This window comes from Somniosus microcephalus, chromosome 4 (genome assembly GCF_052327205.1).
Source record: "Somniosus microcephalus isolate GS21.2 chromosome 4, FLI_Smic_1.0, whole genome shotgun sequence".
Taxonomy (NCBI): Eukaryota; Metazoa; Chordata; class Chondrichthyes; order Squaliformes; family Somniosidae; genus Somniosus; species Somniosus microcephalus.
The window spans coordinates 240,161,043-240,176,107 of NC_140990.1; the positions used below are offsets into that span (position 1 = coordinate 240,161,043).

The 15,065-nt window shown below is 42.3% G+C and overlaps 1 protein-coding gene across 1 annotated transcript in view; it reads left to right on the plus strand.

Moving 5' to 3' along the window:
- Positions 1 to 15,065, plus strand: part of cwc22 (CWC22 spliceosome associated protein) — a 96,990-nt gene that overhangs the window by 43,079 nt on the left and 38,846 nt on the right. Inside the window, exons 10-14 of the mRNA XM_085985979.1 lie at positions 1,841 to 1,976; positions 7,722 to 7,928; positions 8,273 to 8,335; positions 8,743 to 8,856; positions 11,187 to 11,271. Of these exons, the coding sequence (XP_085842105.1) occupies positions 1,841 to 1,976; positions 7,722 to 7,928; positions 8,273 to 8,335; positions 8,743 to 8,856; positions 11,187 to 11,271 (605 nt within the window). The remainder of the gene's footprint in view (positions 1 to 1,840; positions 1,977 to 7,721; positions 7,929 to 8,272; positions 8,336 to 8,742; positions 8,857 to 11,186; positions 11,272 to 15,065) is intronic.

Here is a 15,065-nt window from a genome sequence, read left to right on the forward strand (position 1 = left end):
GACTGCAGCGGTTCAAGAAGGCGGCTCACCACCACCACCACCTCGGGTGCAATTAAGGATGGACAATAAATGCTGGCGTTGCCAGTGATGCCTCACACCGTGAATAAAAAAATAATGAAGTCCTGCTCACATTTCACCTTGTCACCACTGCTTTTTATTGGGCCTCTGGCCTGGCACCTTAATTTAAAAATTGCCCCATGACCTTGTTGCACTTTACCACTGCCACCTCGACCAGCCCCAAGCTGCAGCTTACACCCTCAGCACTTTTGACTCTGGTCTATGCATCATCCTTTTGCTCCACCATTGGCGGCAGAGTTGTCAGTCATCATCAAGCCTCTTCACTGTGTTATGTTTCTCTGCACTTTAAAGATCTCCACAATCTACCACCTTGACCATGCCTAAGGCCATTAACTGTTCTCCTTACACTGCTTAATATTTGACTTCCCTATTGTGAAGCACCTTGGGATGTTTTGCATATTAAAATTGCTATACAAGTGCAGGTTACGAAGACTTGACCCATTTTCTTTTTGTGTCTTGATGGGCATGTTTTTGCTGTATATAAGCAATACTTTGCTACTCATTTTTAAACCTACAGGAAACTTTGGTTTATCCGGAGGTTGTATGTCCGGAAACCTCGATCTAACGGCAGAAATCAGCAGCCGTTTTGGTTCGGTTTTTTTTCTTCTAGCATTTTTTTTTTTTAACAGTCAGGCTCTGGAAAGCGTCTCTGTAGCTTAGCAACAGCTTCAGAGACGCTTCCAAGGTACGGGCCGAGTGTTTACAAGCTGTTGCTAAGCAACAGTGTTTGTTGTCAGGTACGGAGATGAAAACCTCCCGTATCCTTCAACATTAGCGCTGGTCTATCCGGAAGTTTAGATGGATCGGCAGCAGCTCGGTCCCGTCGGTGCCGGATATCGCGAAGTTTCCTGTATTTACTGAAAACGTTGTCAATTTTTTTTGGTACAACATGATTTTAAGTTTTATTTTGTTTTACATCGGTGCAATGATTAGACTAGACAAAGAATGTTTAGTTATGGATTGGCATTTCTCTCCACTAAGCATGAAAATATTTACCGAAGAGAACCTAAATAGTGCCAAACCTAGTCGGTTCAATGAACACCATAAATTATATTTTCCAAGTGTATTTGCTAATTTTTGAATATTAGTTTTTCAGGTGGATGAAGGGAATGAGCTAAATATAACTAATCTGAATACTTGTAAAGAACCTTATCTAAACTGCTCAAAGCACTTGACACAGTTAATTACATTTCAGTGCACTGATTGCGATATATGTAAATACAGCAGTCAAACTGCATCAGCAATGTCCCACCAACAGCAGAAATGAATGACTAATTAATCTGTGTTTTTAGTGGTATTGGTTGAGGGAGCAGTGTTGGTCAGGACACTGGGAGAAGGTCACATATTTTGTTGAATCGTTGTATGGGATCCTTAATACCTGCTTGAACTATTGGAACAGGCAGACAGGATTTCTGTTTAATATTTCACCTGAAGGATGGTGGACTTGACCCCTCATTACTGTACAGATTGTCAATGCAGATTATACACTTGAGCCCACTACCTTCTGACCTAGAGGCAAGAGTGGTATAAGCTGACGGTGACTAAATAATGATGCAACTTAAAGGGGCAGGAATTTGAAGAGGGAAAAATGGGAAGGAATTTGAAGAGGGAAAAATGGGAAGGAATTTGAAGAGGGGACAGTTGGATACTTGTTGTTCAAAGCACTGCTATCCACGGGAGAAAATAATTGTGACTCTTCAAAATAACACTAGATTTAAAAATTGCAGACCATAAAAATACTTGTTTGTTTCTTCTGAATTAGGCCCATGAAGTGTTGTCTTTGGAAATGCTCACATTACTGCTAGAGCGGCCCACAGATGACAGTGTTGAAGTGTCAATTGCTTTTCTGAAGGAGTGTGGAATGAAGCTGACGGAGGTTTCTCCTCGAGGCATTAATGGTAATTGTGTAGCATTTTAACAAAATTAACTCCGGTTTTGCTTATAGAGTCAGTGTTGTACAGCACAGAAAGAGGCCCTTCGGCCCATCGTGTCTGCGCTGGCCATCAAGCCCTATCTATTCTCATCCCATTTTCCAGCACTTGGTCTGTAGCCTTGTATGCTATGGCGTTTCAAGTGCTCATCTAAATGCTTCTTGAATGTTGTGAGGGTTCCTGCCTCTACCACCCTTTCAGGCAGTGAGTTCCAGATTCCAACTACCCTCGGTGAAAAAGTCTTTCCTCAAATCTCCAGTAAACCTCCTGCCCCTTACCTGGAATCGATGCCCCCTGGTTATTGACCCCTCGACTAAGGGGGAAAAGTTCCTTTCTATCTACCTTATCTATGCCCCTCATAATTTTGTATGTCTCAATCAGGTCCCCCCCTCAGCCTTCTCTGCTCTAAGGAAAACAACCCCAGCCTGTCCAGTCTCTCCTCATAGCTGCAGCGCTCCAGTCTAGGTAGCATCCTGGTGAATCTCCTCTGCACCCTCTCCAGTGCAATCACATCCTTCCTATAGTGTGGCGACCAGAACTGCACACAGTATTCCAGCTGTGGCCTAACTAGCGTTTTGTACAGCACCATCATAACCTCCCTGCTCTTATATTCTATGCCTCGGCTAATGAAGGCAAGTATCCCATATGCCTTTTCTACCTTATCTACCTGTCATGCTGCCTTCAGGGATCTATGTACATGCACACTAAGGTCCCTCTGATCCTCTGTCCTTCCTAGGGTCCTACCATTCATTGTGTATTCCCTTGCCTTGTTAGTCCTCCCAAAATGCATCACCTCACACTTTTCAGGGTTAAATTCCATTTGCCACTTCTGCCCATCTGACCAACCCGTCTATATCGTCCTGTAGCCTGAGGCTTCCCTCCTCGCTATTTACCACTCCACCAATTTTCGTGTCATCTGCGAACTTACTGATCATACCTCCTACATTCATATCTAAATCATTAATGTACACTACAAGCAGCAAGGGACCCAGCACCGATCCCTGCGGTACACCACTGGACACAGGTTTCCAGTCACAAAAACAACCTTCGACCATCACCCTCTGCCTCCTGCCACTAAGCCAATTTTGGATCCAATGTGCCAAATTGCCCTGGATCCCATGGGCTCTTACCTTCTTGACCAGTCTCCCATGCGGGACTTTGTCAAAAGCCTTACTGAAGCCCATGTAGACGACATCAACTGCACTACCCTCATCCACACACCTAGTCACCCCCTTAAAAATTCAATCAGATTGGTTAGGCATGATCTCCCCCTGACACAGCCATGCTGACTATCCTTGATTAATCCTTGCCTCTCCAAGTGGAAACTAATTCTGTCCCTCAGAATTTTTTCCAATCGTTTCCCTACCACTGATGTTAGGCTCACTGGCCTGTAATTTCCTAATTTATCCCTACTACCCTTGAATAATGGTACTACATTAACTGTCCTCCAGTCCTCTGGCACCTCCCCTGTGGCCAGAGAGGCTCTGAAAATTTGTGTCCGAGCCCCTGCAATCTCCTCCCTTGCCTCACACAGCAGCCTGGGATACATCTCATCTGGGCCTGGGGATTTATCCACTTTTAAGTCTGCTAAAACCGCAAGTACCTCCTCCCTCTCAACACTAATTTGTTCAAGTATATCACAATCCCCCTGCCTGATTTCTATGCCTACATTGTCCTTCTCCATAGTGAACACAGATGCAAAATATTAATTTAAAACGTCACCTACATCTTCCGGCTCGGCACACAGATTGCCACTTTGGTCCCTAATGGGCCCTACTCTTTGCCTGGTTATCCTCTTGCCCTTAATATACTTATAAAACACCTTGGGATTTTCCTTTTATTTTGCCCGCCAGTGTTTTTTCATGCCCCCTCTTCGCTCCCCTAATTTCTTTTTTAAGTACCCCCCTGCACTTTCTGTACTCCTAGGGCTTCCACTGTTTTTAGTCCTTTGTATCTGCCAAAAGCCTTCCTTTTTTTTCCTAATCCATTCTTGTATATCCCTTGACATCCCAGGTTCCCTGGACTTGTTGGTCCCACCCTTGACCTTTACGGGAACATGTTGGCGCTGTAAGACTCCCACTGCTCTGATGTGGATTTTCCTACAAGTAGCTGATCCCAGTCCACTTTGGCCAGATCCTGCCTTATCATATTAAAATCGGCCTTTCCCCAATTTAGAACTTATATTTCCGGTCCATCTTTGCCCTTTTCCATGACAACCTTAAATCTTGCTAAATTATGGTCACTGTCATCAAAATGCTCTCCTACTGACACTTCTATCACTTGCCCGGCTGCATTCCCTCTCTCTCTCTCTCGTTGGACTTTCTACATGCTGGCTCAAAAAGCTCTCCTGGATGCACTTTACGAATTCCGCACCCTCTAAGCCTTTCACGCTCTGACTATCCCAGTTAATATTGGGGAAGTTGAAATTCCCTACTATTATTACCCTATTATTTCTACACTTCTGAGATTTGCCTACATATCTGTTCTTCTATCTCCCCCTGACTGTTTGTTTGGAGGCCTACAATACACTCCCAGCAATGTGCTTTCCCCCTTTTTGTTTTTAAGTTCTACCCATATGGCCTCATTAGAGGATCCTTCTAAGATATCATCCCTCCTTACTGCAGTAATTGATTCCTTGATTAATATTGCGACACCCCCTCCTTTTACACCCCCCTCTGTCTCACCTGAAGATTCTATACCCCGGAATATTGAGCTGCCAGTCCTGCCCCTCCCTCAACCATGTCTCTCTGATAGCAACAATATCATACTCCCATGTGTTCATCAACACCTTCAATTCATCTGCCTTACTCGTAAGACTCCTTGCATTAAAATAAATGCCATTCAGCCTTGCCATACGCCCTTGTGCCGTAACATATGCTAATGGGATCAAGGGGTATGGGGAGAAAGCAGGGACCGGGTACTGAACTTGGATGATCAGCCATGATCGCATTGAATGGTGGAGCAGGCTCGAGGGGCCGAATGGCCTACTCCTGCTCCTATCTTCTATGTTTCTATATTTGCTTTGCCTTCCAGGCTGACTTGTTTTTTCCTCTGTTTGGCTGTGCATCACCCCTGTAACTATAGCTCCACTCCGTATCCCATCCTCCTGCCAAGTTAGTTTAAAAAACCCCAACAGTACTAGCAAACCTCCCCACAAGGATGTTGGTCCCTTTCTGCTTTTTGCTTACTGGGGTTGCAAAATTCTGGGAATTTTTAAAAGAGGAAACTTTCCATGGGAATTTTTGGGAATTTATGGGAAGTTTGAGTTTTTTTGCACACTGATGGTTTTTGTCTCTGACCCTTATGCCATCAAAATAGACATACTGTTCCATACAAATAAAAACAGGCTTTCAAAACTTTATTTAGGTTATAATTTTTAACTTTATTGAACCCCCACAAAAAAATCCATCTAAAATAAAATAAAGAACGTCAGCTTATTTAGCCTGTAATTTGTCCTTATTTTGTCCCTTTATGTCTTCTACTCATGAGTCTTCTGAGTCTTCTACTCATCATTGCTCCTCCTGACTCTCTGACTCTGGCTCTGACATGTCCATTTCCTCCTCTGTATCACTGTCTAGCTGTGTGGTGGACACTTCTGTATCTGTCTCAGTAAGTTGTAGGTTCGCCCGGATAGCCACCAGTTTCTCCACTCTCTTGTTAGTCAGCCTGTTGCGCACCTTTGTATGCGTATTCCCAAAAAGTGACCAGTTTCGTTCAGAGGCCACTGATGAAGGTGGGATTTGGAGTATCACCGATGCAATGGGTGACAGGGCTTCGGATGCACAAAGTCCCTTCCACCAGGTATGTGCACTGATATGCTTGCATGATTCCCATATCCCGTCCCCATTCCAAAGACCTTGCTTGGTAGAGAACTTTGCCAGACTGCCCAGAACTTTGCCCACATCCAGATTGAGGTGGCGTGAGGGTAGAAATCACACTAAATGCTGTTGATCTGTTCGCCAGAAAGTATTGATCTCCCAACATGCTTTGGGTCCAGCATGTATGCTGCAGCATGAATCGGCTTGACACACAATTCTGTATGAATTGAACAATTGCCTTCTCCTCTGCTTTGAGCAGCAGGGATGTGGGTAGGGCAATGCTGATTTGTTCTTTTAAATCAGTAAAAAGCCCGAGAACATCTGACAAGACAGTGTCATCTCCTTCAGAGTAGTTTAAGGCTGCTAACTACTCTCCCAAAACATATTGTCCAGCAGTATTTTCTTGATGGTGGTTTCCATATCCCCAGACTGGGATGTTGCTATTTCTTGCAGCGACTCCTTGCCCTCCAGAAGGCTGTTGTACATTATAATAATGCCATCCCATCTAGTGTTGCTGGCAGCTTCAGTGTGGTGTTCTTGTTCTTTGTCGTTTGCTTCGAGTTGTAGGTTGCTGCAACTACCTGTTTTCCCCTGACATACTTAACAACTTGCTTGGCTCTCTTGTACAGTGTTTCCATGGTTCTCAAACCCGTGATGTCCTTGAGGAGCAGGTTGAGCCCATGAGCTGCGCACCCAATAGACGTAATAGGAGGGTAGGCACCCTCCGCTTGAGCCCAAGCAGCCTTCATATTCGCAGCATTGTCAGTAACTACTGCAAAGACCTTTTGTGATCCAAGATCATTGATGACCGCTTTCAGCTCATCAGCAATGTATGTGCCTGTGTGTCTGTCATCCTTCGTGTCTGTGCTCTTGAACACTGGGAGAGGAGTGGAGACGATGTAGTTTATGATGCCCTCCCCTCGTACATTTGACCACCCATCTGAGATAACTGCAACAGTCTGCAATCTCTGTCGTTTCTTTGAGCTTTCCTTGGACTCTGTTATACTCAGCCTCCAGCAAATAAGTAGACAAAGCATGTCTGGTGGGAGGACAGTATGCAGAGCGAATAACATTGAATAATCATTGGCTGTGAGCATGAGGGGTGAGCCTGTCGCATATACAGCTCGAGCAAGGCACTCATCTGCATTCTTCTGGCTATGGCTATCCATTGTATCAAAGAACTTTCCAAGTGGGCCCAGGAGTTGCTGATAAGGAGCCTGATGCTGAATGTGAACCATCATCTTCTTGAATGGAAGCAGAGGAACTCTGGGCTGACTGCTGTGAGCTTTGAGTGAAGTTGTTGCATTTGGATAAATGCTGCTGCATCTTTGTGGCATTCTTTACATTTGGCTTTGTACAGTGTTTGCACATGTACACAGTCTTTCCATCTTTAATGCCTGGGGTAAAATGCTTCCACACATCCGATGGTAAACGTGGCATTGTTCTATACAGAGAAATGAAGGGCATTCGTCTCTGTGCCGAACTGCGGTTGATCAGCACGATTGCAACAGGGTGAGTAAATTTTTCCTGATGCTCCATATGATGGAAGCATGACCTGTGCACCCACGATGCTACATCACCAACAGAGGGAGCTAATTGCTCATCCAACCAATCAGGACACATTTGTTCGCAGTCACAGACAAAACTTGTAATTATTAAAACAAGCCAAGTAAGAAGATAAACATATATTGATTAAGAAATTCCTTAATAATTAAGATTCCATCTCTGTTAGTAATTTTAAGAGAGGACCTGTGGGGGAAAAAAATGAAAGAAATACAAAAAAACACAATTATACGAGCATGTGCTTTTTTGGGCAAAATTCCTAAGCTAAAATTTCCAGAAATTTACCGGAAACTTTCCACCAATTGCTAACTGTATTTGATTTCTATTGCAGCAATATTTGAACGTCTTCGCAATATCCTTCATGAATCTCAGATTGATAAGCGTGTCCAGTACATGATAGAAGTGATGTTTGCAATTCGAAAAGATGGTTTTAAGGATCACCCCATCATACCTGAAGGTCTTGATCTGGTTGAGGAAGAGGATCAATTTACTCACATGCTTCCTTTGGAAGATGAATATAACCCAGAAGATGTGCTCAGTATGTATTCAAACAAAAACTAGTCCATAATTTGTCAACCGCTGAAAAGAAAATATATTGCATACATGCAAGATTTTCATGCAATTCTACTGAACCTTGACTCTTGATTTTCTCCTATTCAGTTTTGTTCAGTGGGGATTTAATGTATCATGCAAAATAACTTTCTGCTTGGAGCAATGTTGTGATTACATTAGAGTAAAATGTAAACTAATGTGCGTGGATTTATTCAAAACTACCAAACACACACTATTTAATAAACTTGTCATTTTAGTTGTTAGATAATTAAGTTTTAAGCATCCTAACAATCGCTTGAATTTTTTCATTATGTAAACTTTCAAATATAGATGTCTTCAAGATGGATTCAGAGTTTCTTGACAATGAGCAGAAGTACAAAGATATAAAAAGAGGTGAGATTTTGTAATTCATGATTTAATGAAAGACTAAAATCTAAATATACAGTAGAAGCTGCTTATTATTGGATTTTAATAGGGGGTATGTGTGAGAAGTGAGGGTGTAAAAGCAGTTCAGTTAATTTCTATCCAGCCATTTCTTTAACTCTCGCCAGATGCCAAGTCCATTGAGATTTCAGTTCAAGATTTTAGATTAATCTTTATTTTCTATATGCCATACACTTGCTCTTTTCATATTGCTCATCAGTTCCTCGTAGTATTTCTGTAAATATTAAATGAAAGATAGTAAGGCAGCACTGCTGGAATAATGCATTCAAACATTTTGTAAAGTATAATAAAAATGTGATCTGCATTGCTGATTATAACCATAAACTACAGGCTTATTATAAATGTATTCCACACAGAAATCCTTGATGAAGGTAGCAGTGACTCTGCGTCTGGTGATGAAGAGGGTGGTGATGATGATGCTGATGGTAGTGAGAACGACAACGCTGAGGATGATGATGATGAGGAAGAAGGTAAGTATTTTTGCCCCTTTTATTTAATTTCAATATTGTAGGTTTTAAATTTTATTAGAGAAAAGTCACAATTTTATTATACTTTAAAACTATAGTTTTATAAGTCACATATATGTTGGCGTTCAGTACAGCATGATTATTGCTGCATTTAATTCTGGGGTATGTTCATGTAATTTCGCTAGAATTTTTTTGTTAGTTATGCAGTATTTATAGATTAACATTTTATGGAGCCCTCTTAAAATGCTGTTCTTATTGGCAAAAAGTGATCTTGACATTTTTTAATTTGTTCTCGGGATGTGGGTGACGCTGGCAAGGCCACATTTATTACCCATCTCTAGTTGCTTTGGGAAGGTGATGTTGGGCCTTTCACTTGAATTTCTGCAGTCGTTGGCAATGGTGTTCCCACAATGGTGTTATATCAGGAATTCCAAGATATCAACCCAGCAAAGATGAAGGAAAAGAGAAAAATAAAGATTTGCATTTATATAGCGCCTTTCACGACCTCTGGATGTCCCAAACCGCTTTACAGCTGTTTAAGTACTTTTGAAGTGTAGTCACTGTTGTAATGTACGGAACGGTACTGTATGTCGTAGGCAGGGCACTGTCACTTGGAGGTAGTGTTGTTTTCACAGCATTGCTACTCTTGTCCTTCTCATTGGTGGAGGTCGCGGGAATTAAGGTGCTGTCAAAATGTATCCTTGGCATCCACCACCTCCTTGGTGACATCATCCAAAGACATGGGGTCAGTTTCCACATGTACACTGACAGCACCTCTCAACCACTTCTCTTGACCCCTTCGTGCCATGCTGTCTGACTGCTTGTCCAATATCCTGATTTGGATGAGCCACAAATTCCTCCAGTTATATATTGGGAATATTTAATATTGATTTTCCACAAATTGACTTGTTTGCCTTTAATACACATGTTCAATGCCTGCAACTTATGGTTTTTTAAGAACTGGAAATTCACCTCATTTTAAAACACAATGCTTAAACATAACTAATTCCCAAATCCTTGCAATGATGGAAAATGATTGAAAACACAAAGTGTGACATTGGCCCTGTCTTTTATTTAACAGTTCTTTTACTTTTACTTTTTATGTTTACTTTTACTTTTTATGTTTACAAAATCTCTTTACTTTTCATTTTCTATTACCTGCCAGTCTTTTTTCAAACCCGCTCTTGGCTCTTCTAATATTTTCTTCTTGTCCATATTTTTACGCACTGCTTGATTTTTCTTTTGTATTATTAACCCTGGACTTTTATATGCCCCCTTTTTAAGTCTGATTTAAATTTTTGCTTTATCCAAGGAACTTCAGATTTTGCTCCACTTCCTTTACTACTTTGAGCAGTATGTCTAGTTTAGCCTAATTACTTCATGTTGCAATTTTTGACCTACAAAGGAATTGGATTAATTTATATTAAGATGTTACTATCAAGTTAAATTCAGTTTACAAGATGTTCAATCTATAGAGAACACAGGCTTTTGGCAATTCAGATTATTAGATTCAATAAAGCGGCAGGAGAAATTGTATTTCTCGCATAACACGAGTTTGGCACAATGGGGTTCCTTAAGGCATTCTACCAATCTTTACACGCAATGCTAGAATGGCTTCCATTATTTGAGCCTCGTGGTAGGTAGCTGCCAGGAGTCCATGCCTAGGAGGACAGTAGTATGTTTGTTTGGAAGCTTTTATGGCCAATTGCCAAACACAGAGAAACGGGGAAGTGTTGGAGCTGAAGTCTTTGGCTACCTTTCTGTTGGGACAAAAAGCTTAATCTGGATAAATTTAGAGTGGAAGTCGGACAGAGAGAGAACAATCTCTTCCTGAGGTTAGAGCTACTAAATTAACAAATTTGCAAGTCAATGGAAAGAATTTTACATGTTACCAGGGCTGGTGTGGCATGCTTTGTTATTTTCCGTTACAATGTGTGTTCTAAAGTAAAAATTCTATTGGTTCATGAATTGCATTTAAAGCTTACCTTTCTCAACTGCCTGTTTATTGAGAAGAGTCAATTAAACAGTTAATTCTTTTCATTCAATGGAAAATACTTTGCTGGAAGGAGTTCATGTCAAACTCCTAGCACATTATTTAAGTGTGCAGTGCATTTGTGGAGTTCTGCCACCACCTCTTCACACCAGCATGTAATAGCATAATGAGACAGCTTCCAAGTTCCAGCAGAGCACAAATGCTGATGGGGTTGCTCTGGTATGGTCCATAGAATGGCAGAATAATGCACCAGCAGGCTAACTTGGTGATTTATTTGTTGTGGAAATCTATTTTTTTTAACAGTTTAAAAATCAATTGGAATTATTCTACTTTATTTTAGGGGAAAAGAAAATAACCATACATGACAAGACTGAAGTAAATCTAGTTTCATTTCGTCGTACCATTTATCTTGCTATCCAGTCAAGGTAAGCCAATGTTTCAAGTTTTATGGAATACAGGTAGACTATCCTTTATCCGAAAACCTCGGGACCAGCCGAGTTTCGGATAAAGGAGAATTTCGGATTTCGGAAGGTGGGTCCGCGGGGGGGAGGGGGTCGGCGGGGGTCCGCGGGGGGGGGGGGGGTCGGCGGGGGGTCGTGCGCACGACTTACGCTGACGCTCAGCGTAAGTCAGTCGGGGTCGGCGGGGGTCGGGGCCGGCGGGGTCGGCGGGGGGGGGGGATCGGCGGTTGTCGGGGCCGGCGGGGGGGTCGGGGGCTGGCGGGGTCGGCGGTTGTCGGGGCCGGCGGGGTCCGCGGGGGGGGTCGGCGGTTGTCGGAGCCGGCGGGGTCCGCGGGGGGGGGTCGGCGGTTGTCGGGGCCGGCGGGGTCCGCGGGGGGTGGTGCGCACGACTTACCCTTTATCCGAACTTCTGAAACCGGAACCCTCTTTTTCGTTCGTACGCACGACTTACGCTGAACAAAAAAACCTTCGGTTTTTAGAGGGTTTCGGTTTTCGGAAGTCCGGATAAAGGGTAGTCTACCTGTACTAGCTTTAAAGCACTTTTTTATTGCACCATAGCATAGAAAATAAAGTTATTTCTTCACTCAGAGGGTGGTGAATCTTTGGAAGTCTCTACCCCAGAGGGCTGTGGATGCTCAGTCGTTGAGTATATTCAAGACCGAGATCGATAGATTTTTGGATACTAAGGGAACCAAGGGATATGCGGATAGTGCAGCAAGGTGGAGTTGAGGTAGAAGATAAGCCATGATCTTATTGAATGGCGGAGCAGGCTCGAAGGGCCGAATGACCTACTCCTGTTCCTATTTCTTATGTTCTTATTTAAAACAAAATTCTTGACAGTCTCAACCTTGTCCGTCTCCCTGCAATATAGTTGCATACTAGTGCATAATTCTTGAGGATTTGGGATATGTACAGTTAAATATCGAAGTATGAAATGAGTAATTTAACGCATTGTTTGAATTAGACTGAGCTGAAGACTTCAAATTGCAATAACTAAAGAAAATACAGTATTAATAACATGAGTTAGCTTTGTTTTTGACAAAAAGGGCATGGTATGTTGATTTTATTTAGTAGATATACCATATAAGGTGCCTGCCAGGGTTTGACTAATGAGTTTAATCACCATTCTGCCTAACCCTATAAGTCACTTTCTTGACTGTGATATATAGTCATAGTACTTGGTGTTGCATTTGTTAATGGTTTTTATTTCACAAATTCAGGACTAGGGCCAGAACTGATCAGCTTAAATAACTGGAGATAAAAATAATCCAACATGATCATGCCTGAAGAGAATACACACATAATAGGATGAAAAAACTGACCAAACAGATTATACATTTGGCATTAAATTTTCTAACTGCAATTTTATATCTGCAAGATGTTCTGTTGTGGTGTTTTAGAAATCATCTAATCAATTAATGACCCAGAAATTCGGGTCGGGGGCTTCTCGCGGGTGCAAGCCCCCGACCTGCACTTACCTTGCGCGCCAGCAGTTGAGCTGTAGGGCCCTGTGGAATTCCGCTCCGGGGCCTGGCCCAGCTGCCGGCGCGCTGTGGTTGCATGTCCCAGGGGCGTAGTTAGTGCGATGCGTCCCCTGGGATCACGTGAGCCATGGGCAGCCAATCGGAGGAGGGAAAAGCCCATTCATAAGTATTGACAAGAAGACCTGTCTAAACTTATGAATGCTATGGGCCTCAAAATAGCAGTAAACCTTCAAATAAATTTTTTTTTAAATCACAATTTTTAAATAAACTATAAATTACATGAAATAACTATTTTAAACAATAATTTAAATTTTTGAAAAAAAACAATTTTATAAAAAAATGGGGCTAAAAATAAACTTAGCTTGCTTTAAAGTATTTAAAAATAATAAACCTGTGGAAAAAATGTTTTAATTTTAATTAATTGACCACTTGTAAAAAGCAGGCCTTACGCCTGCTTTTTAAATGTGTAAATCCTGCAGGCTTACCCTCCCGGGAAAACCTGCAAAAAAAGCCTAAGTTCAAAGCGCACGCGCAGCCTCCCCTGCGCGCGCGTTCGACCTCTGGACCTCTTCGTTCAGAGGATCGGAAGTGCTGGTTTCCCGCGCATGCAAGAAACCGGCACTTCCATCGGGTCCATGCGTGAGTACCCCGTGCGTACTCACGCGTTGGGACCCAAATTTCTGGGCCATTAACTGATGTGAGTTTTTTTTTAAAGCGTCATGGCAGTGCATATTTTTTAACATCTGATTGAAAGAAATTATCTTATATTTCTATGTTAGAATATGCCATGGGCAGGGGGGAGAAAAAGGTGGAAGATTTAACATGTATTTTTGTAAGACTCATATAAGCACATCTCACAGGATTATATATGTGAATGAACTTGGTATAAATATTGGCCCGTATTTTCCGATTGCAGGCCTCCCGTGTGCGATCTGGAAAAATCTACGCCCTTACCTAAGGGCTCCCGGGACACGCGCACGTCCGATCCTGGGCCTCTCCAAACTCCAAGTGCACAGGGCCCACACGTCCCTGGGATCATGTGGGCCATGGGGAGCCAATCAAAGAAGAGAATCTCCTTTCATACACTTGACAAGAAGACCTGTCAAATATATGAATGGAGATCACCCCAAAAACCTAGTAAAACTTTAAATAAGTTTTTTAAAAAATCACATTTTAAAAATGACTTGAAATTACAATAAATTAAATATTTTAAACAATTTAATTTTTTGAAAGAGTTTTTTACAGGGCTAAAAATAAACTTACCTTTATTAAATGATAAATCAGTGAAAATTTTTTTTTATTTTTTTAAAAAACTTTTTTCAATTCTTATCCTGGTAAAAGCAGGCCTAGTAAGGGTTTTCTCCAGGGCACCCACAGGATCTGTCAAGAGCATTCTTGACAGATGGGAAATGCCGGTTTTCAGTGCATGCCTGAAACCGGCATTGCCGATGTCCCTACGGGTGTGTACCCACCCGTAGGGATCGGAATATCTGGGCCATTGTTTGAGATAGTTACTTGAATTAGATATATATACCAATTTTATGTTTTTAAGTAAGCCATCTCCATTTTCTATAACTCCTAGCTTCCAATCCACACAGCTGCTTGTAACCATTCTTGTGGGAAAGATTAAATTTCTCCATGGCTTCCAGCAGCGATGCTGCACGAACTATCTGTGCTCATTTCTGTCATGGGCAAACGGATGTTTCTGCAGTTTTGCTGGACACACTGTTCCCCCACGTTTGCATGCTTCACCAATGTCCACTTGAACTGGCAGATGGGACTTCAGTTTAATGTCTCGCCCGAAAGAAGGCACCTCCCTCACTTGGTATTGCAGTGAAGTGGCGGAAGAGATTATGTGCTCAAGTCTCTGGAGTGGGGCTTGAACCCACATTCTTCTAAGTGAGAGGCGAGAGTGTAATAATTGAGCCAAGGCTACAACCTATTGCATCACTGTGTTTATAAACCCTTCAAATGTATTTGTTAGAACCTCGGAACAGGAGTAGGCCATTCAGCCCCTTGAGCCTGTTCTGCCATTCAATGAGATCATAGCTGTTCTGTATCTTCACTTCATCCACCTGCCTTGGCTCCATATCCTTTTATACCCTTATTGAGCAAAAATCTAACGATCTCAGATGTAAAATGAATTCCACACTTTTACCACCATTTGCATGTAGAAATGTTTCCTAACTTCTCTCCTGAATGGCCTGGCATTATGTCCTCTTTACCAAGGCTCCCCCACCAGTGGAAAAAGTTTATCTCGATCTACCCTATTTG